Here is a 19,292-nt window from a genome sequence, read left to right on the forward strand (position 1 = left end):
TGGCTATTATCTTGTTAGTATTTTTTTTCCACTTGCCTTTTGTACTAACTCTATGCCCTTGGCTAAACAAGAGTCCTTTTCATGGAGGCCAAGATTAAAATCGGGGGAATATCAGATATTTCCTGTTGTAAGCGTCAGAGCACATTATAAAGAGGGAGAACTTACAGTCAACTAAGCCCAGTCCAAATGAAATCTGGTGCTTCTCAGAACATGACAAAGGACAGCTGACCCTCTGTGTGTCTGTGTTCACGTGTGTGTGTGTGTGTGTGTGTGTGTGTGTGTGTGCAGGCTTTTGTTCATAGCTACCCGTCTGTGTAACATGTGTTTCAGAGGGAACTACTCTGGAGGAGCAAGTGCGAAGGATAAAGGACATTGAGGCCATCGAGAGTGATTCCTTTGTTCCTCAGGCTTTCAAATCATCCAGGGATGATATAAAGGTGCGTTCTGTCTCTCTTTCTCCCCGTGCCCCTCACTCTCTCCATCTTTTCACTCCGTCTCTTATTGAATTCCCCTCTCTGCAATGCTGTGCCTTCTGTCCAGAGACAGCCCAGACCAAATCAAGCATTTCCCATTCAGCGCCGTTTGTTCTAACCTGAGACAGTTTCATCAGGCGCTCCACTGTTCGCCGCCTCCAAAGCGGCAGCTCACCCACACAAAAGCCACAGCAGGCAACAGCCATCCCCTGTCTCTGTCTCTCTCTGTCTGTCTTTCTCCCCCCCCCCCCCGGGTTGTGCAGATGCAGACATAACACACAAGTCGTTATTGAAATGTTGCTGTCTCTGAAGGAGCAGGAATTAGATTTGCAGGGGCTCATGGCTGTTTTGAAACGACGGGCGACAACATGTGACAGCAGACCTACGGACTTTTGGGACACGCCTTGGTGAGACGCGGACAAAGGTCAACGCCCATGTGGCTGTAGTCTATGCTGGACTAAGCCGATCTGTCCTGGACGCACTGTACAGATGGCACAGTACACTTCCCCTTTATCTGAGTGTAAAGCCGCATTCACACATCGATCCCCTGACTTTACTAGATTCAATTATGTAGTCTGTCATTGTTCACACCTACAGTAGCCTTCCTGTATTGGAAAATGTCAATTGAGTTCTCCCATGTGTATAAAGTTAGATTTATACTCTAAAATCACCCCATAAAACATAATATAGATAAGTAAAATAATTCAATTATTCCTTGAATTTGAAAGGGATTAGCATTTTAAATTTTAAAAGCGACATTTTATTTTAATAGGTTTCATTAAACAAAAGTGCTTTAATTATTCACCATTTCAACTTTACTCTGTTTTTTTTATAGCAACTCTTCTGGTTGTAGGATCAATCTGTGTGGTGCCATCCTCATCATTAGTCATATATTTCTTAAAATATCCAGATGATTCATGCTTTTTTGGGAGGACGTCATAGTCTTACAGAGCCTTTCAGCAATATCTCAAAAATGCACATTTAACTACTACTACAACAACTACCCTATAAAATACTGTAACCTTTTACTAGAAGATTAAAGATTACTTAAACATGTTATTGTTTGAGAACGTATAATTATAAAGTTCATTTGATTTTAGTATTGATAGTCATCTAGGTATAAGTTGTGACTGAATGATTTTAAAGCAACTGTTAATGACGATAACCCAGTGAAACCATCAATATCTGCCACAGCACCTTTTAAGATTTGTTTCTATTCAAACTGCATTCATTAGAAATGTGCATTCAGCATTTCATTCCAAAGAATTGTAATGACCAGTTATGCCGTCTGATACTTGGCACATCACCATACTTAATTAGCTGGTGTGTTTTATATCGCGTTCACTTTCTGTCCCTGCCAAATGAATTTTAAATAGATCTTTCCAACCGAGTAAACATTTGCACTGTGGCTGGTATTACTTGTTTTTGAAACATGAATGGACTTGGCAAAGTATTCATTTTGTTATTTTTTCTTAATCAAGTACAACAAGGAGAACAGGCCATCCTCCCAAATATGGGGCTTATTATAGCTTTAAGTCATACCTCTGGGGATGGAGGACTGAAGGTGGATGGAAGGCTCATATTCCCCTCCATCAGCTTTGCCTCTACAGATGGTGACATGAGGGGAGCAGCGAGCCTTCATCTTTACTTAAAGTCCTTTACAGAAGAAATCCCTCTGGCTGAAACTGTGACAAAATGTGGTTAATGTTGCTGCTCACCTGACAAAGCTAACCTGTCACAGAGCTGATTCTGCCAAGGGTTTGAATATTTTAATATTTACAAGTTTTAGCCCTCGAAATCACCAACATGAAGACGAGCTAATACAACTTTAACTTATTTGAAGCCAAGCCACGAGGAGAAAGACAGTATGATGGTGACAGTCTGTAGTTTCTACATGTTTAAATCTTTCACTGCCATCTGCTGGAGAAATGTCGTATTGCATTTTACAATTCCTACATTGCTCCTTCCATATCACATACTGAACAGTAAATAGTATGTGTGTTTTCATTCTATGCAATCAGTGTACATTTGTGCCATTAAAAGACATCCATTGAATTCCAGTTTGGGGAAGCAAAATCTTTTCCAATACTGTGACTTGTTTTTAATCACTCTAATTGCTCCTTAAATCTCCTTTTTTTGCTTTGTGGGACAATAAGCAAGCACATTCAAAAAGGTCAACCAAGAGTTTACAGCATGTTTACTGGCTTTTTTCCTTCTTACTTTTTCAGCGTGGACACGCTACATAAACCACATCATTTAATGCCGTTTGGAATTAGGATACAGTTGTCATATCATTCATCACCGTCAAACGACAAGTGTTAAAGATGATGGATGGATATTATATCGTCTTCCTGTAGACATTTACAGATATGTGGTAATTTGATAACAATACAAACAGTGAAATGATGTTTACGTTAATACTGTCGTTGGGGGTATTTATGCTTTTTTACTTTATTACTTGCATCTAGCATTTTTATGCTTATATGTAATCAAGTTTCTTTTTCGTTACATTTTTACTTACTTACTTAATCACTTGAATATTTGTAAGAACTTGGATGTGCTCATTTAAATTAATGGATGCTTTGTGTATTTCCTGAGTACAGACTGAGCCGGCTGAGGTGAAGCAGGAGGAGAGGGCAGATTCTCAGGACATCACTCTTCCCCTGTCCATCGTCTATGACGACACTGACACGCTCGCCCATCCCAATGTAAGTTCTCGCCTGGCAAACCCTTTTGCTGAAAGGTTTACATTTTAATGTTTGCTTCAACGTCAGGCCAAGCCGTGCGGAAGCTCTGTAACAGACTTTTTAAAGATCGCTACAACCCTCAGATGCAGCTGGAGTTTATCTCACTCCGTGTGATTTAATCTCTTGCTACCGTCTTGTTTTTATGAGTATGGTGCTTGCATTTATTGATTGGTGGAAAACTTGGGAAACTTTTTCTTTTTGAAAAAATACCACTGAATCTACAGACACCACCACCGCTTTTCCTTCATATCCTGATACTGTGCATCGTATCGTAAAGGACACTGCAGTATAGCAGATGATAGCCTCCTAACATCACCTCCTACCGTGCCTGCAGACCAATGATGAAAAACGAGAATGAAAACTTTAAACTCTAATAACGCTCCCTGGGGCTTCCCAGTCATCTGTCTCCACTGGGAAACTAAGTTATGCCTTGACGTATGCAGATAACCCCCTCACACACACACACACACACACACACATGCCGCCCTCAGCTCAAATGCACACACACATGCACAACCTCCGACAGGCTGATGTATGGCAGCAATATGCCCCAGGCGGGCCCCAGCACCGGCTCCAGCTCCAGCTCCACTTCCAATTAGAACAGATGAGTCCCATTAGCCCAGCCCAGATACTGTCATCCCACACACACCGCCTCATTAGCACCGTGACACCAGCGCCGGGCCGACAGACAAGAACTCACTGGTGTTGAATCTAACACACAGATAACATGCGGTGCAGCTGTAAGCGGCATAGGTTTGGAATGAAGGATTGACGTGGCCGGGGGACGCTCTGCAATCTGCATAATGATACACATGAGATGTACACTGTATACACACAGCCAGCATGTCAACATTATCTCCCACCCTCACGCAAACACACTCGTGGATATAGAAATGATCTTCCCGTTTCCCCATATTTCTCGGTGTCTTGCGTCTCAGTCCCATAGTCGTTATGTTACTTCCCAATAAACAGATGCCTTCATTCGTCAGACACTTGCTGCAGCAGTTTCGCAGCCCTCTTACAATCACTATCATCACTGCCGGTGATGTACTGCCTTGAACACAAGTCACATGTGTGGGTTCCTCCTGACACACTTCTAGGCCCTCAGAACTGGAATCGTTTGAAATAAAGTGTTTTCTCGTGTGCGTTTTTGAAATGAGTAGGCGTACGATACCACAGACTTAACTTGGGTGTCAATGGGTGGCACTGACAACCCTGTGCAAGGTTCATGGACCTGGGAGGAAACATAACTCATTCTAGAGTGTAGAAGACTGTGGAATACAGTCTACAGACAACGTTAGTGCCCCTAGTGGTTCCATGTGGTAGTAGTGTTTGGTCACTGTCGTAAAAGACGCTGCAGTAGCAAGACGCCCGGTAGGGATGCAGTTCATTTTCCTCAGAGCCGTCACCTTAAGGATGTTTTTAACACCACTTAAGGAGACAATTGAGGAGAAGAAAGTATGTGAACTGAAGCGCCTACTTTGTTTTCTGGCTCCTAGCGTTTCCTTGTGGAAGCGTTTGCATCATGGCTAACTCAATGCCAGCAGCCCGACTACTGTCCTAAGCACATAACAAGTGGGGGTGGGGTGGTGGGTTTGTTTTTGAACAAAATAAAACATTTGATTTTGAAATTGTAATCGTTGTTGAGGAAAATTTTGTTTAATACCTTCACATACCAAAAATGCTGACTACCATTCACTCTACTCAACTAGTATTGAGAATTCAATTATTATGATATTCTTGGATGGTTTTACTGAGTTTGCTCAATGATGTTGAATAAAAATCTGAACTACAGTTAAACTTGCCTCCTGCCTTTCTCTTGGAGGTTCCCTTTAAATGTTTTATTGTAAATTGACCACTTGTGTAGCACCTTTTTTTTTTTTTTAAATCTTGGCAGTTAAAATGCATTTTACAGTTTTACCTCATTCACACACCCACACGCCGATGGCGACGGTGTCCTCTGGTCCCTGTCCTGATCTGTACCTTTGTCTGTCTGCGCACTAACAAGTCTTTATCTGCGCCGTCCTGCAGTTGTTCATGGACAAGGAGAAGGCAGAGGAGCTGTGGCTTAACAGACTGGTCTCGCTACGACAAGAGAGGCTCATGGGAAGTCCCGTGACCTGAAAGACACTAGGAAAAAAAGCCCAGAAGATCCTTCCCCACTTCCTGGACACTTTGTAAATTCACGTCTACACCTCTTTCACTGTGTCAAGTTTACCTTCACCGTGTCTCAACCCCCGTCATATTCTGTCTGCCTGGTTCAGGATATAATATTTCTTACTTCACCCTTCCACTATTTTCTCTTACCTGTTATAAAAACCTATGAAAAGTTAAGAAAATAATCAGTTTTTGCTCCTGATGTGCTTATTATTTTTTTTAGTAATGTTAATATGATTCATCTGCTGTTCTTCATTTGGCTTCATTTATTTTTGCTGGAGATCTTTAAGTCAGATGAAAAATTGTGTTTTAATGTGTAGATGTAGCATTTGATATGTTTTTGTCTTTTCTGATCGACTCAGTGAATAAAGCTAACTGATTTTTTTTGAGTGAAAATTCTCATGAGTCTTTGTGGGTGCATTATGGAGATGAACTTGGTCTCACAGTAAGATATCAGCCATATCTTCAGATGAATACAGATACATGAGTCGGCCTGCCATGCAGTAACTTACTAAAAGCATAGTCTGACTTGCTCTGAGGTAACCTTATCTCTTCGGTTAGCATGGGGATTGACAGACTGACGTAAACGATTGCTCACCTGCTCTAAACGTCTCTTCTCTTAAATATCTATACTATTCATTGATCTATATTTATTCGGTGTTGTGTCATAATCTGAGCAGGGGACTCGGGGCAGTGTGGAGTACACACTCAGACCTATTTGTGGAACAGCCAGATGGTAAATCTATACTGAGTCTGGGACATAGTGTGTCACTCCCATACCCTCCAAATAGTTGGTGTTGTAATGAAATGATAAATCAGAAAGCGCAAAGTGATTTTCTAAGGCAAGCGCACAGATCAAGCTTCTCTGTGGAGTGGGTTAAATTTGTGTTTATGGCGCACCGTGTCAAGTCCCTGTCCCAAATGTCTTCACACACTAGATTAACTCAAAGAATCACTTCCGCCATTTAAAAAAAAATCGTGAAGAGCAGCTTCCTGTGATGTCTTCTACATTTTAAAGAACAAATTCGATTTGGTCTTCAAAACAAGACCACATCATTCATCCTATTGCTATTAAAGGAATCACTTGATCTACAGAGCCGTGGGAACGCCGAAGGGGGCAAAATTCAAAGTCCTTGTTCTGTCTAAAAATATATTTATAATATACATTATTAAGTTACATTATTTTAGTATAAAAAAAAGAAAAGATGATGCCTTCTGTTTCCCCAGACAAAGACTTTGACTTTGGAAGTCATTGATTCAGTTTCCTCAAAGACCCCTTGATATTTCTGCCGTTATGAATTGGCCCCCGGCCGCATACCTGTCCCAACGCTCCTCCAGTGTCGTTACCATGGCAGCGGCCCACAACACACAGTGCGCGGACGGTTCCTTTTCGAAGCTCCGAATAACCAGCCAATCAGAGGGCCGGATTCCTGTCACGTGGTCAAAGCGGTGCTAAATGACTCCTCCTCCTCCTCCATAGTAACGCGCCGTTGCGGAGGCTGAGCGGCGGGACACGGGGGCACCTGTGGCGGACACGCGGATTACTTTCTAGAAACTCCTCAATCTCTTTTTGTTTTTTTGTTTTGTTTACAGCTTCAAAATCCGTGGAAATGTTCAACAGTAATTTCAGGGACTTTGATGAAGACCCGTTCTTCTCGTGAGTATCTCAGCTGTGACTGTCTGTAATATGTAGGCTATGAAATATGTTGTTTTATAACTCAGGATTAAAGTTTGCGTTTGTCTTCATTTACTGCATCAGTGAAACGAATATCTGGAGGCACAAGGGGATAAATATCATTTGAAAATTAAACTGTTTATCCTTCAAAGTTATGTCCATAAACTATTGTTAAAGCTGTAAGCTATAACTTTATTAATTTTTGGTTACAAATAAACTAACCCTTTTCTCTTTAAAAAGAAACGTTGATGAATATTAGACCTATTTAAAGCTGCTTAATTTTTTTTGTTTTGCTTAACACTAGCTGGAGTTGTAACTTTTCTTGTGAATTAATAAAAAAGTGTTACTACTGCACAGCATTGAGCGACAGTTGAGAGTACGTAGATCACATCTAAAATCAATGAAATTCCAACTGAGTCATTATGATTTTACTCATTTGTAAACGATAATGAACCTGTGCAGTTACACTTGAATCAAACACACAACAGCTGCTGTGAGGACTGACACTTGAATTTGATGTAGTTTCATATTCTTAAAACTAAGCTTAAAAAACTAAATCAAAATTGTATTATTGTGTCTTCATCCATGTGCTTGCACTGAAACGTTTGATACAGAACACCTGCTGCTGAGTTAGTGTGGCCACACTTGACCTGACCTCTAATTATTTTGGGGGTTTCTTCTTATTTCAGCGTGCTGCGTTCGCTGCGAGCTCCAAGCTGCTGCAGAAGATGTGTTATTTTCAAATATAGCAACTCAGAGGATTAAGTGTAAATATGTTTTGCGTCCCCTCTGTACAGGTTTGCCGTTTGTCTACACCAATCTTGCAGAGTTGCTGAGAATGAATGAGTAAATGCTGGGGGTTGGCTCAGTCTGTATACTTTCCTCTTCCCTTCCAATAGGGATCCGTTCCGGGCACACAGGGAACACATGCGGCAGATGATGCGTAGCTTCTCGGAGCCCTTTGGCGGGCCCTCGATGCCCAGTATAATGGACGGGAGAGGCCGTGGTCACGACATGGCCGAGCACCCCGGCTCGTCAGTGGCACTGAGGGACGAACACAGGGTGAGTACATGCATTTCCAGAAGCACTTGTTTAAAAAATGTTGACTTGTTTTGTCTACTTGTGGACTCAAGTGATAGGCAGTTGTGTGTTACAGTATCCATATGTGTTTGTGTACACGATTGACTCATCTACTTGCATATCATTTGAGCCTTCATGAAGCCACTGCAGGCGTCAGAAGTTCGCTCATACACTTTAGGTATCTCTTCTGTCCAATTGCTCATGGGCTTAAAACCACAGATGATTAGAGTTTGGAGGAAGTGCAAAGTTTACTGAGGTTATAGTGGAGGCTGGCCTCTGGCCGCGTAACTGGAGCACCGTTCACTGAGGTATGGGGCCATGTGATTCTCTGGTTTAGTGGAAGGGCAAGCCCCTTGGCCTCTCTGGCCAGTTATATCTAGCCCTGAGGAGCCCTATTTATAGTGTATTGTTCCACTGACACACTGCTTTCTTGCAAGCACACATACAGACTTCTTTAGCACTCACACCAATAGGACCCCGGAGAATCGTGCTTTGCTCTACTGTGATGAGCTGCTGCTGAAAATAACTGGGGTTGTTTTTTTTATATTATTCTAGTTGCCCTAGTTTTCATGTCCCCATTTACTCGAAAATTCTATATGCATATATTATATCATATTAGGTAAGAGCATAGACTGTATATAAAAATGGACGTGGTCTCCGGGTCCGGAAAGTGGATCCAATGCGGAAGTTCCTGAAACCTGTATTCTCTCAAATGACCAGCAGGGGGCGACTCCAACGGTTGCAAAAAACAAGTACATTTCTATAGAAGTCTTTGAGTAGATGACTCTTCTTCTCACTTGATTCATGACATCAGTCATGTAGATTCAAATAGAGTCAAATAGATGATTAAGTACCTTATGAATTGGGATGTGAAAACAGCTTGATTGACAGCTTGTACCGCCCTATGGGTGCATGGTAAAAGGTGTGCAGTGGACGAGCTCTCAGTCAGGCCCACTGCCCGCTCTTCCAAACATGGTTACTTCTGGTTTCAAGAGACCAACATGGCGGTGGCCAAAATGCTAAACACGAAGCTCCATAATGGCAGTTCACAAACCCACCTTCGTGGTGGGTGGCCACTTGGGCAAGAAGTATTTGCTAAAGGTACCATGGTTAGAAAGTACTCCTGGACCAGTTTTTTTGCTCCACAACATTAAGATTTTAATTATGCTGGATTGTAAGGACAAGGCCGGTAGACCCGTTAACCTTTCTCAGACCCCCCCCCCCCCCCCCCCGCGCCCCCCCCCCCCCCCCCCCCCCCCCGCTGCTCATTTGTCCCTGCTAAGTCAAATTTAGTCCCTGTCACCCGATTTAATCCCACTACCCCATGAGAGCCTGTATATTTATCCTTGATAATGACTTTCATCAGAAGCCTACCCTCGATAGCCGACGACCTGCTTTCTATTAATTAGCATCATGCCACTATCCGGCTAATACCAGCTGAGGAGGGGCTCTGGGTTCTTGACTAATGACCTCATCGACAGTGGGTGAAATGGAACTACACTGCTAAAAAATTCCTTCCAAACAGAGTATTTCATCTAATATTATGAGTAATGCTCCCGTTGTGTTTTAAGATTGCAGTTTGAATTACCACAAATACCATTAACCCCTTTTTGTGTTTTGTGTTGCCCAGAGCAGTGGTCAGAGGGCCGACGCTCGCCCGGGTGCTGTGTTGCTCGGTGCTTTGTAAAAGGCATGTGTGTGCGTCGGATCGTCATGGACACTCTGTTTTTTTCGTTGTTGCTCTCTTGGTCCATCTGTCAGGCAGAATGTGCCTTGGCAGTGCTGGTGCATTAGCAGCTAGATGACAGACAGCTCACTCTCATACTGCTGCTCTCCTATATCACAGGCACAAATGTCCATGCATTTAAAAAACAACAACAAACAAACTACAGTATTAAAAACACGAGAGCAATTACACACAGTCGCACCATGCAAAATAACAAACACGCTGGCCTCGCAAGTGAACACACTGAAATGCACACATGCAATGCTGGAAGGCCTGTCCTTCTTGTATTAGCTTGTTAAGCATTCGATTTCCCCAGTGGAAAATAAGCCCCATCTTACCTTCAAAGCTGCTGTGAGCGCTCACATTTCCCACTCTCTTGCCAATATCCACTATCTGGTTCATATCACCTTTCAGTGCACTCATTCATCTGGGCACTTGTTTATGTAAGTGCTGTCAAATGCCAATCATTATAAGTTAGATGTTCTGTGGTTTGACCTGAGCAGGGCAGGGGGTTCGAGGTAGAGCTGATATTGTCTCTGTTGCAGATTTTATGCCCTTTGTGTCAGTGTCCTCCGCCTGCTCTGGAGGCAGTGTGACAGAGATTTTCTAAATCCCTCATTCATCTAAAGTAGCTTTAAAAACAGTAGTCACCATAAACAGATGCAGTATGCCCTCCCCTATCTCCACTGGTCTTCTACTTCGTAGATCACAGATTTCACAAAATCGAACTCTGTGTTGATGCATCGCCTTCTGATGAAGATAAAGTACTGTTTGGTCAAGCATCAGGTCACAAATTCCCTGACCACGTGCCAAGATCTATGCATTTGTGGCACAACCTCACTTTTCCTGTCAAGTATGAATCATACACATGTCCGCTAATCCGCTAAGGTGCATGTCAGCTCCCCGAGGAGGAGCAGCCTGCTTCAGAGGGCACGGTGGCAGATTCAGTATCAGATTAAAAAAAAAGAATGTCAACGTGCAGTAGTCCAGACAGACTAAAATAATGTGCTGCAGACCATCGGGGTCTATGTTCCTTAATTCGCTGCCTCGAACGCTCCTCTGCGCAAGTCCAGTCTAAATATAATGCCAGCAGATATGTAACTGGCATTTATTAGTTGCCACTCAGAGATAAAATTGGCCGTGAGGCTCCATAGATGCTGGTTAGGAGCGTTTTACATCAGCGTGACCTTTGAAAAGAGCTGAGAGAGCAGCGTTGGACTCTTTGACCCCCCCCCTCAGCCCCCCATCCACCCAGCCCCCTGCAGCCTTCCTAGAATGAAGCTCAGTTTCAGCGTTAAACCCACGCTAATCTCTGGCAATGCGACCCAATTACGCATGGAACACAAGTCATTCAACACCCCCCTGATTAGGCACAATACCCCTCCAAATCACACCCCCAGAAAATACACATGCATACATAGCGATGGCTGCTGGGATGCTGATCCAGGGCCGCAGGGTCATTAACACCTGCAGTTTTTGGCCCAGAGCAAACAGGGTTTGACTGAGGGCCGCTCCCTGCTCACCGGCCTGTCGCTGCCTGATGCCTGCACCCTCAGAGGGTTCGTGGCCTTGAAGGGTCGTGCTTAAGGTCACACGGTGAGCTCTTTGTAGCCCTGTGAAGGGCTTAGGGGACAGATGTAAGACAACCTCGCAACTTACTGGCAACAACCTCAACAAAAGTGTACCATGCTGTAGAGATGCAATACTGTGTTGTGTTGCTCTGCTAAAATGATATTGTTTGAATCCTCAGGATTTGAGCCGGTCACTGTTGCCCTTCGGCAGTACCGACAGCACGGTCAGTTGAGTCCTCCGCTGTCTGCGATCACATGAGTTTTTCATTTAAATCCACTGTGTGTGTTTGTGTGCATCCTAAAACTCAGCCAGTAAAAAGTGATTTCTCTGCATTCACTCCTAATTTACAACATCATGCAAATCTATGTGCACAATATTGTGTTATTAGTCATCATCACATTTTTTTGTGATGTTTAACTGGAAACCTTTGATTGCTCTTTAGTACATGAGTATAGTAGTAACTATGCAATAATGTCAACAAAGTTTTAAATGCGAGGTGACTGACGACATCTTACAGCAACATGCATGACTGACATGTGTGGTGTACACAGGGTATTTCCTGGCTCAAAATGAAGTCACCTCCACAGTGACTTGCCTTGCATTTATATAAAATGTGTTACAGTTTAAAAGTTAATTTGCAAATATTACAAGCAAGAGGGTTTTTTTCCAGATTATTTTATCCATTATATGCCCTGCAATTAATCCAACCTTATTAAAAAATGCAAACAAGTCAATGCCCTATCACGAAACACGGTCAGGTTTTTCTAAAAGCAGACCCAGAATTGGAGCAAGTTCGCCACCTTTGAATTCTCTGTGAAGGAAAAACCCTAGAAGACATAAACACCATGTGTACTTGCATGCTGGACTTTGTGGTTCCTTTGTTATTCATGTCACTAGGCCGCATGTGGTGAAGTGATAAAATGTGAATGTTCTGGTTGCAATGTCCCAGACAGCACATATGCAAGACACATTTAGCACACTGTACTCTGCATGCACTCTCTGTTTGTACACACGATGGAGTTTTTCACGAGCTGATAATGCTCAGTGACCTGGGGTCCTGTTTCAGACAAATGTTTAACAAACTCTGAGTCTAACCCTGAACTCTGCGTTAATGAAACCTGAGATGGGAAAGCACAACAGCTGATCAGGGTCAGTTCTATCAACTCCGACTATGTTCATGTTATTGCTGAATGGTCACGATCAATGGAGCTCCGGAACTGTGATTCACCATCGGCAACCGGTAAATAAAGACCAGAGCTTTTAATCCACTGGAGTTAGATAGATTATTGTCTCAATGGACATTTATGTTGTTGGTTTTTTTTAAACACAGCAGCTGAAAGGAAAGAGCCAGGGTTGGAGACAAGAGTCAATAAATCAACACGATAACATTTTATTCAGCTTAATCCACAAGACCACAATATTTAGCAGACTTTCATTTCCTTCGTGGTTGAGAAAGTCCTGAAATCCTGATTTGGAGAAAGTGATGCTGGCAGCAGAAGACGATGTCGATCAAACGCTCAGAGGTTATACATCTGTGATTGTAACCTTGTGATCTGACCCAATAACAGCCTCTGTATTTTAGTGATTTGCAATTGAAAAGGCATCTGGAGTGTAACATTTTCAGATGCATATTTTACATATAAAAATCTCACTCCACGGGATGTGTTGAGATTACGTCTTCTGAAACAGGACCCGTATGAGCGCAGGCATTCAACTCTACCTGCATTTGTCAATTCTTCTCCCTGTGTGTGTGTGTGTGTGTGTGCAGGACATGATGAGGAACCCGTTCGGCATGTTCGACAACGTGATGGCCAACATGCGAAACAGAATGCAGGACATGAACCGAAACTTTGTGAGTTTACTCTTGTAATGGTTTTGTGCTCTCCTCCTTTTGTTTCAATGATTCCTCAGACTGTCGTCCTACATAAACTGTAGTTTCTTAACTGTGTGTGTGTGTGTGTGTGTGTGTGTGTGTGTGTGTGTGTGTGTGTGTGTGTGTGTGTGTGTGTGTGTGTGTGTGTGTGTGTGTGTGTGTGTGTCTGTCTGTCTGTCTGTCTGTCTGTCTGTCTGTCTGTCTGTCTGTCTGTCTGTCTGTCTGTCTGTCTGTCTGTCTGTCTGTCTGTCTGTCTGTCTGTGTGTGTGTGTGTGTGTGTGTGTGTGTGTGTGTGTGTGTGTGTGTGTGTGTGTGTGTCTGTCTGTCTGTCTGTCTGTCTGTCTGTCTGTCTGTGTGTTTCAGGAGAACATGTCCACAGATTCAAACACCCACTCGTTCAGCTCCTCATCAGTCATGACATATTCAAAGGTTGGGAATGAGCCTCCCAAGGTCTTCCAGGCAAGCTCGTCGACGCGCCGTGCCCCTGGAGGGGTAAGTCCCTCATCAGACGTGTTGCCTCAGTATCACTCAACATTAGAGCATAATTCAATACACTGAGCTTGGAGACGTGAATATGTCCTCAGAAGACTCACTCAATAACTTCCCCCCAGGCTTTTCATTTAGAGAGAACATTATCACTGGTAGACATTTCTCACAGTGGCTCTGTTCCATCAAGCTGTACTTTAATTCGTTTTGGATATTCAACTGATGTGATGGGTTTAATAATGTTTTCGATCACCAGATCAAAGAGATCCGGCGAGCAGTTAAAGACTCCGACAGCGGTCTGGAGAAGATGTCAATCGGTCACCACATCGAGGACAGGGGACATGTTGTCGAAAAGAAATTCAACAAGAAAACCGGAGAGAAAGAGTTCAACCAGGACTTTCAGAACTTGGATGAATGTACGTGGAAGTAATCGAGTGCACTGAGTCGATGCTACAGTAGCTATATGCACGGTTGCTCTGTGAATGCTGAGGGTCCAGCCATACAGTGTTTGTTGCACCGCTCAGAAATGTGAGGAGCGATTTCAGAGATCATTGTAGAGGAAATCTGACATTGGAATTTCTCATTTATGAAAGTTAAATTACCTATAATAATTCACAATATTTAAAAACCAACACGGCAATGTTAGACAGTGTGTAATGGTGTATTACCCGGGCGGAGTTGCATGTCTGGTCAAATCACAACTGATTAGAAGACCGGCCAATTGAACACATCAATATTCTTCTGTCTTGGTCTTTGTAGACCATCAGTCCACCACCAGAATGTTGCTTATTGTGATCCCTGATCCTCTGCCCGCAGCTGAAGCACAGACCTTTGACGATGAGTGGCAGCAGGAGTTGTCCAAGTTCAAACCATCTGGCCCCCTCTCTCGCCTGGAGGAAGCCCGACCCCGAGCCGTCCGCCGGGAGGCCCTCGCCGGCCCCGAGCCGGCCCACAGGTCAGTGTGACGTGCTCGGGCCACGTGCAGCGTCTGCAGATCAGGATCGAGTGACAAATAAGTGGCAGACAACTGATAGTACACACATTGAATACACTCTGCTGAGTATATTCTCAGGTGATGATACTGCATCACATTGATTTAGTGATTATTTACATTAACCATGTTTCGTTTCTTCCTCAGAGACCAATCAAAGGGCAAGGCTGAGGGGAAAAGCAACATGAAGGGCTCAGACTCGACAAGGCCGTGAAACCACCTGCCCCCCACCACCACCACCACACACACACACACACACACACACACACACACACCCTGGGTTCATCAACAAGCGGACAGAATCAAAAGCCACTGACCGAGATTTTGAAATATATGAGAGACTAGACATTTTACATCACTGCTGCCCATCTGCCAATTCGTCTTGCACAATATGAAAATCCACTCGCCGAGAACCTGCTGGAGGTGTCTGCCCCATTACCACCGGACTTTTCTTTTTTTTTCAGGGAGCAGATTACTCCTATCTCAGTGTTCATATTTTGAATCTTATTATACAGATAACACTTGAGTTGAAAAATGTATCGATAGCAGGACACTTTTAGCGAGGTACTAAAAAAATCTAAAATCCTATACGCTTTAGAGAATGGTTGGCAGGAGCATTAAGTACACGTGACGTGTGTTGGCCGTAGCACATGCTAAACCAGTGGTGTAAAACTATAACAACATTTATGTTCTCATACATAGGCAAACCTTACATCAATAAACATTATCAGTCAAACAGTAATTCATTTATGTCATTTTCCATTCAGATTAATCACATTTGCCCCAGGTGTGGCATTCTGATGATGTCATGTGTTTCTCATATTCTGTCATCTTCCTGTTGCAACAAGACACAAGATTAGTGATGTATTGACTGTTTGAAATCCACTAATGCACTTGGACAATGTCTAAATTGTCTGTCTGTAATTATATTGTCTTGTGACCGATGTTCTAGATATGTGTATTTTATCTGCTGTAACCTTTGTAAAAAGAAAAATAATTCTCTTCCCTTTTTATATTGTTTCTCTTGTTTTTCATCTGATGGAACTGTGCAGCGTGGCACAAACTCTTGACAACGTCTGGATTATTTTCATTAATTCCAAGCTTTGCTCAACAAGGACTATCGTCTGAAAATAAAAGAAATGTCAAAATTCAAAGATTAATCCAGTGTTTGTTTTTTAAATCAGTACAAAACCAGGTTTATGATTCAGGTTCATATTCACTGAAAAGGAGGAACATAAGAAGTTAAGTCTCGATGCTGAACAAGTGTAACTGAAAAAACTCCTACTCTTCAGACCAAGAGAAGGTTTAGGAGTCTGCATTGTGATGTGCCTGTTAGTGACCCGGGGTAGTATTTTTGGATCCGAGCACTTGTCAGTAGCTCAGATTGGTCAGAGATGTTACGCAGCTGCGAGTCAAACAGGCTCCCCACTCACGTGGTCCTGTATCTGACTTCATTAGTCCCTTGATAGGAACTGGAACTGAGGAGCCTCGGACCAACATATAGCTTGAACAAGGCTTCAAGCTGTGTAACCTGCGTCCTCATTCCGTCCAGGAATACAAGGCAAGAGGGCCAAAGTGGGATCGGTGATATGTATTCTGCCCACTTAGTATGTTTATGTAACATGGAAGATGAGCGATTCAAGTTAACTTCTCATGTCAAACTTATATCTCTCATCTACCATGTGACAGGGCACTAAACTGCCTCTTTAAATCTTGAGTGCAAGTCTGACATTTTGTTCTTTTAATACTCCTGATTTAAACATATTATATTGCTAAATTAAAACCATGTGAGATAATTCACCTGCACACCTGAAAAATGATTCTTAATAACAAAAAACTCAAGACTTAATCAACATAAAAAAATGATGCGGGTTATAAATACTCTAAAATGACAATTCTCCTCATTGGTTGAAGATGTTTTTGATCAGCAATTCTAACTTTCTTCGAACATCAAAAATAATGAGAAAAAAAGTCAGCATCTGTAGAAAGATTTTAATGTTCAGTACAAATAAGCTACAAAAAGACCTGTGAATATTGAGGTGGCAGGTACAACTCTGCCACCACCTGCTGGTCATCTCAGGACATGACTTTGTTGGGACTATTTACACAGCTTACAAGAAACATAAATTATCCACACCAAAAAAGAAAAAGAAAAGGACACAAGATCTTGACAAATGAAACAGAATATGAACAAGCAGATCTGTAAAGGACAGCCCCAAAATATGAAATCCATCATCTTCCTTGGAAAAGGATGCACAAAGAGTTGGAATAGTCAGTTCGGGTTTACAAGATTCCCTGAGGCTGTCCCTTCCCCGCGATCTTCTTGGAACACTCCAGCAGAGCGTTGTGGATATCTTTGGCGCAGGAGATCTGAGACTTGATCATGCCGAGATACTGGGTGTAGGACATGGACTCCGTCTGCACCGTGTCTGGCTTGGTGGCCGTCGGGACCAGGTTGGGTGAATGTTTGGCACTGTCGATGCTCTGGGAAAGGCACTCGTAGGCCAGCCGCTGCACAGAGGAGAGAAGAGCCAGGTTCGTTTAGTACATTTTAAGTGTATGTGTAATACAGATGTGGGGCTCAATGCTCCTAAATGTTAAGGTTTGACCGACAACATTTGTTTGTTGAAGATAATGTGGAGAAAGTCTCTTGGACAACATTAAGACAAAAAGTCATCCCACTGAGAGCCAATGGAAATTCCATCATGCATTGGTGTTATGACAATAAAGCTTCATTCTATTCTTTTTAGAGTGCAGGATCAAAAACACAGATTATAATCTGTGAAATTAAATATTTTATTTTTTATCCTTATCTTGATTCATTTGTCACTTTTATATCTATACACATCCTATAGGTTCTATTCATCTGTGAGTTCATTTACATACAGTAGGTTAAATATTCATTTTTATTAAAAGTCGGCAGTAAGAAAGATGTAAAGCTTTAATTATGTATCGGAAATATATATGACCAATGCAAAAATCAATAAGTAAATAGGGTAGGCAAAGTCCTGCATCTGCAAGAGTGTTTTAAAAAGAAATTGTGAGTAAGAATTTGAAACTTTAGTGTTCGGCTTTCACTAATATCCGGTGTATTACCATTGTACATTGTACACAGCACATAGTATAGCCTTGTTATGTTGGGTTTTCTTTAAGTCTTTATTCTGTATGTATTGGGTTAGGGATTCAATAAGTATAAAGTCTTACCAAACACAGCTCCAGTTGATCGCAAAGGGCATAAAACTCCTCCAGGCTCTTGTCAAAGCGTTGGACAGAGGCGTCGCTGCTTTTGCTGACACAGAAGAAACAACAGAAAAGAAAAATCAGAAACATCCTTTCTTAAAAAAGGTCTGTTTAACAAAGCAGGTGTAACAAACTCTTGAGTTCATGAACCCAGAGATGGAAAACGCAGAAAAGCCGATCAGAGTCATTTCAATTCCTCTTCGTTTAACTAGCCATCATCAATGGAGCTCCATCAGTTTACCATGGTAACCAGTAAATAAAGATCAGAGCCCCCATAGTTATCCACTGGAGTTAGAGAGATGAATGTGTGTGAATGCACGTTATAATGTTTAAAATCGGATCAGCTGCAAGAAAAAGCACCTGGGTTGGAGGAAAGTTACGTCCACAAGATCACAAGAAGAAGATGTGTAACTCTCATTGGTCGTACAACAGGAGCGTTGCTGTAAAAGTTGCCCCCCAAACAGGCTACTCACATGCCGTTGTCAATTGACGTGTTGTGGGCCAGATTCAGGGATGCGATCTTCATTAGATTCTGAAAAAAAGGAAATCAAACATGTGTTCATTCATTTGTGAACACGACAGTATTTTGCACAGTGAAGTCGAGGACGGGTTGTGTTCAGGTGCAGTTTGGATGTTTAAGCCTTTCAGCTCGACGCAGCACGGTTACCTGCAGACTCTCCTTCAGCTGCGGAATGAGCATCTTGAATCTGTGGACCGGGTCAAAGTCCTGCTGCTGACTCAGCTGCTGCTGCTGCTGCTGTATTGAGGCGGACTGTTGTAGTCCGGGCTGAGACATCGGTCCGCCGGGCTGGAGCTGCTGCTGCTGGGACGCCATCTTGACTAGAACTGACGCACACGCCGGAAGAAGAACATCATATCCGGTGTGTGTTTTTTATTTTTATTTTTATCGTAAATGTAAACTTCTTTTACAAATACAATCCAGAGGGTTTTTTCAGTCAAATTCAACCGTTCATTAAAAAATAAAAAACATATTTGGATTATTTTTCAAATTTCAATTTTTATTTTGACTTTACTATTTAATATTTTCTGTACATACACACACATACATATACACATTACCTGTGCGCGTAGCCTTGTTACCACATCATGTATTGCAGAAATCACAAAAAAGCAGAGTCATTTAGCCCCATAAAATATAAACACTGTACACTATACGATCATATTACAAATATGGTTGTCATCTGGACCAAGCAAAACATGAAGATGGTATTTTAGTCACATTAAATTCTCATTGTTCTCTAGCTATATTTT

The 19,292-nt window shown here is 42.4% G+C and overlaps 3 protein-coding genes across 4 annotated transcripts in view; 2 read left to right on the forward strand and 1 right to left on the reverse strand.

Annotated features, from left to right (window-relative positions):
* rsrc1 (arginine/serine-rich coiled-coil 1) overlaps positions 1-5,766 on the forward strand; it is a 106,696-nt gene extending 100,930 nt beyond the window's left edge. Inside the window, exons 8-10 of the mRNA XM_035622730.2 lie at positions 331-437; positions 3,077-3,181; positions 5,252-5,766. Coding sequence (XP_035478623.2) covers positions 331-437; positions 3,077-3,181; positions 5,252-5,344 — 305 coding nt within the window. The 3' untranslated portion in view covers positions 5,345-5,766. The remainder of the gene's footprint in view (positions 1-330; positions 438-3,076; positions 3,182-5,251) is intronic.
* A 1,084-nt stretch (positions 5,767-6,850) lies between these two features.
* Positions 6,851-15,940, forward strand: mlf1 (myeloid leukemia factor 1). 2 transcript variants are annotated; one of them, XM_035622731.2, is made up of 8 exons: positions 6,851-7,034; positions 7,952-8,114; positions 11,609-11,653; positions 13,199-13,282; positions 13,667-13,795; positions 14,046-14,205; positions 14,606-14,744; positions 14,928-15,940. In XM_035622731.2, the coding sequence occupies exons 1-8, from the start codon at positions 6,988-6,990 to the stop codon at positions 14,992-14,994; spliced, it is 834 nt and encodes a 277-aa protein (XP_035478624.1). In that variant the 5' UTR covers positions 6,851-6,987; the 3' UTR covers positions 14,995-15,940. The 2 variants fall into 2 exon arrangements, with proteins under 2 accessions (XP_035478624.1, XP_035478625.1); XM_035622732.2 differs by lacking the exon at positions 11,609-11,653 and having other exon boundaries at positions 6,852-7,034.
* Positions 15,941-16,752: 812 nt separating this feature from the next.
* Positions 16,753-18,882, reverse strand: med29 (mediator complex subunit 29). Its single transcript, XM_035623556.2, has 4 exons — positions 18,688-18,882; positions 18,494-18,552; positions 17,985-18,069; positions 16,753-17,291 (listed from the first exon to the last, which is right to left on the reverse strand). The coding sequence occupies exons 1-4, from the start codon at positions 18,853-18,855 to the stop codon at positions 17,064-17,066; spliced, it is 540 nt and encodes a 179-aa protein (XP_035479449.1). The 5' UTR covers positions 18,856-18,882; the 3' UTR covers positions 16,753-17,063.
* Positions 18,883-19,292: the final 410 nt, after the last annotated feature.

Source organism: Scophthalmus maximus, chromosome 11, assembly GCF_022379125.1.
Source record: "Scophthalmus maximus strain ysfricsl-2021 chromosome 11, ASM2237912v1, whole genome shotgun sequence".
In the NCBI taxonomy this organism is placed as follows: domain Eukaryota; kingdom Metazoa; phylum Chordata; class Actinopteri; order Pleuronectiformes; family Scophthalmidae; genus Scophthalmus; species Scophthalmus maximus.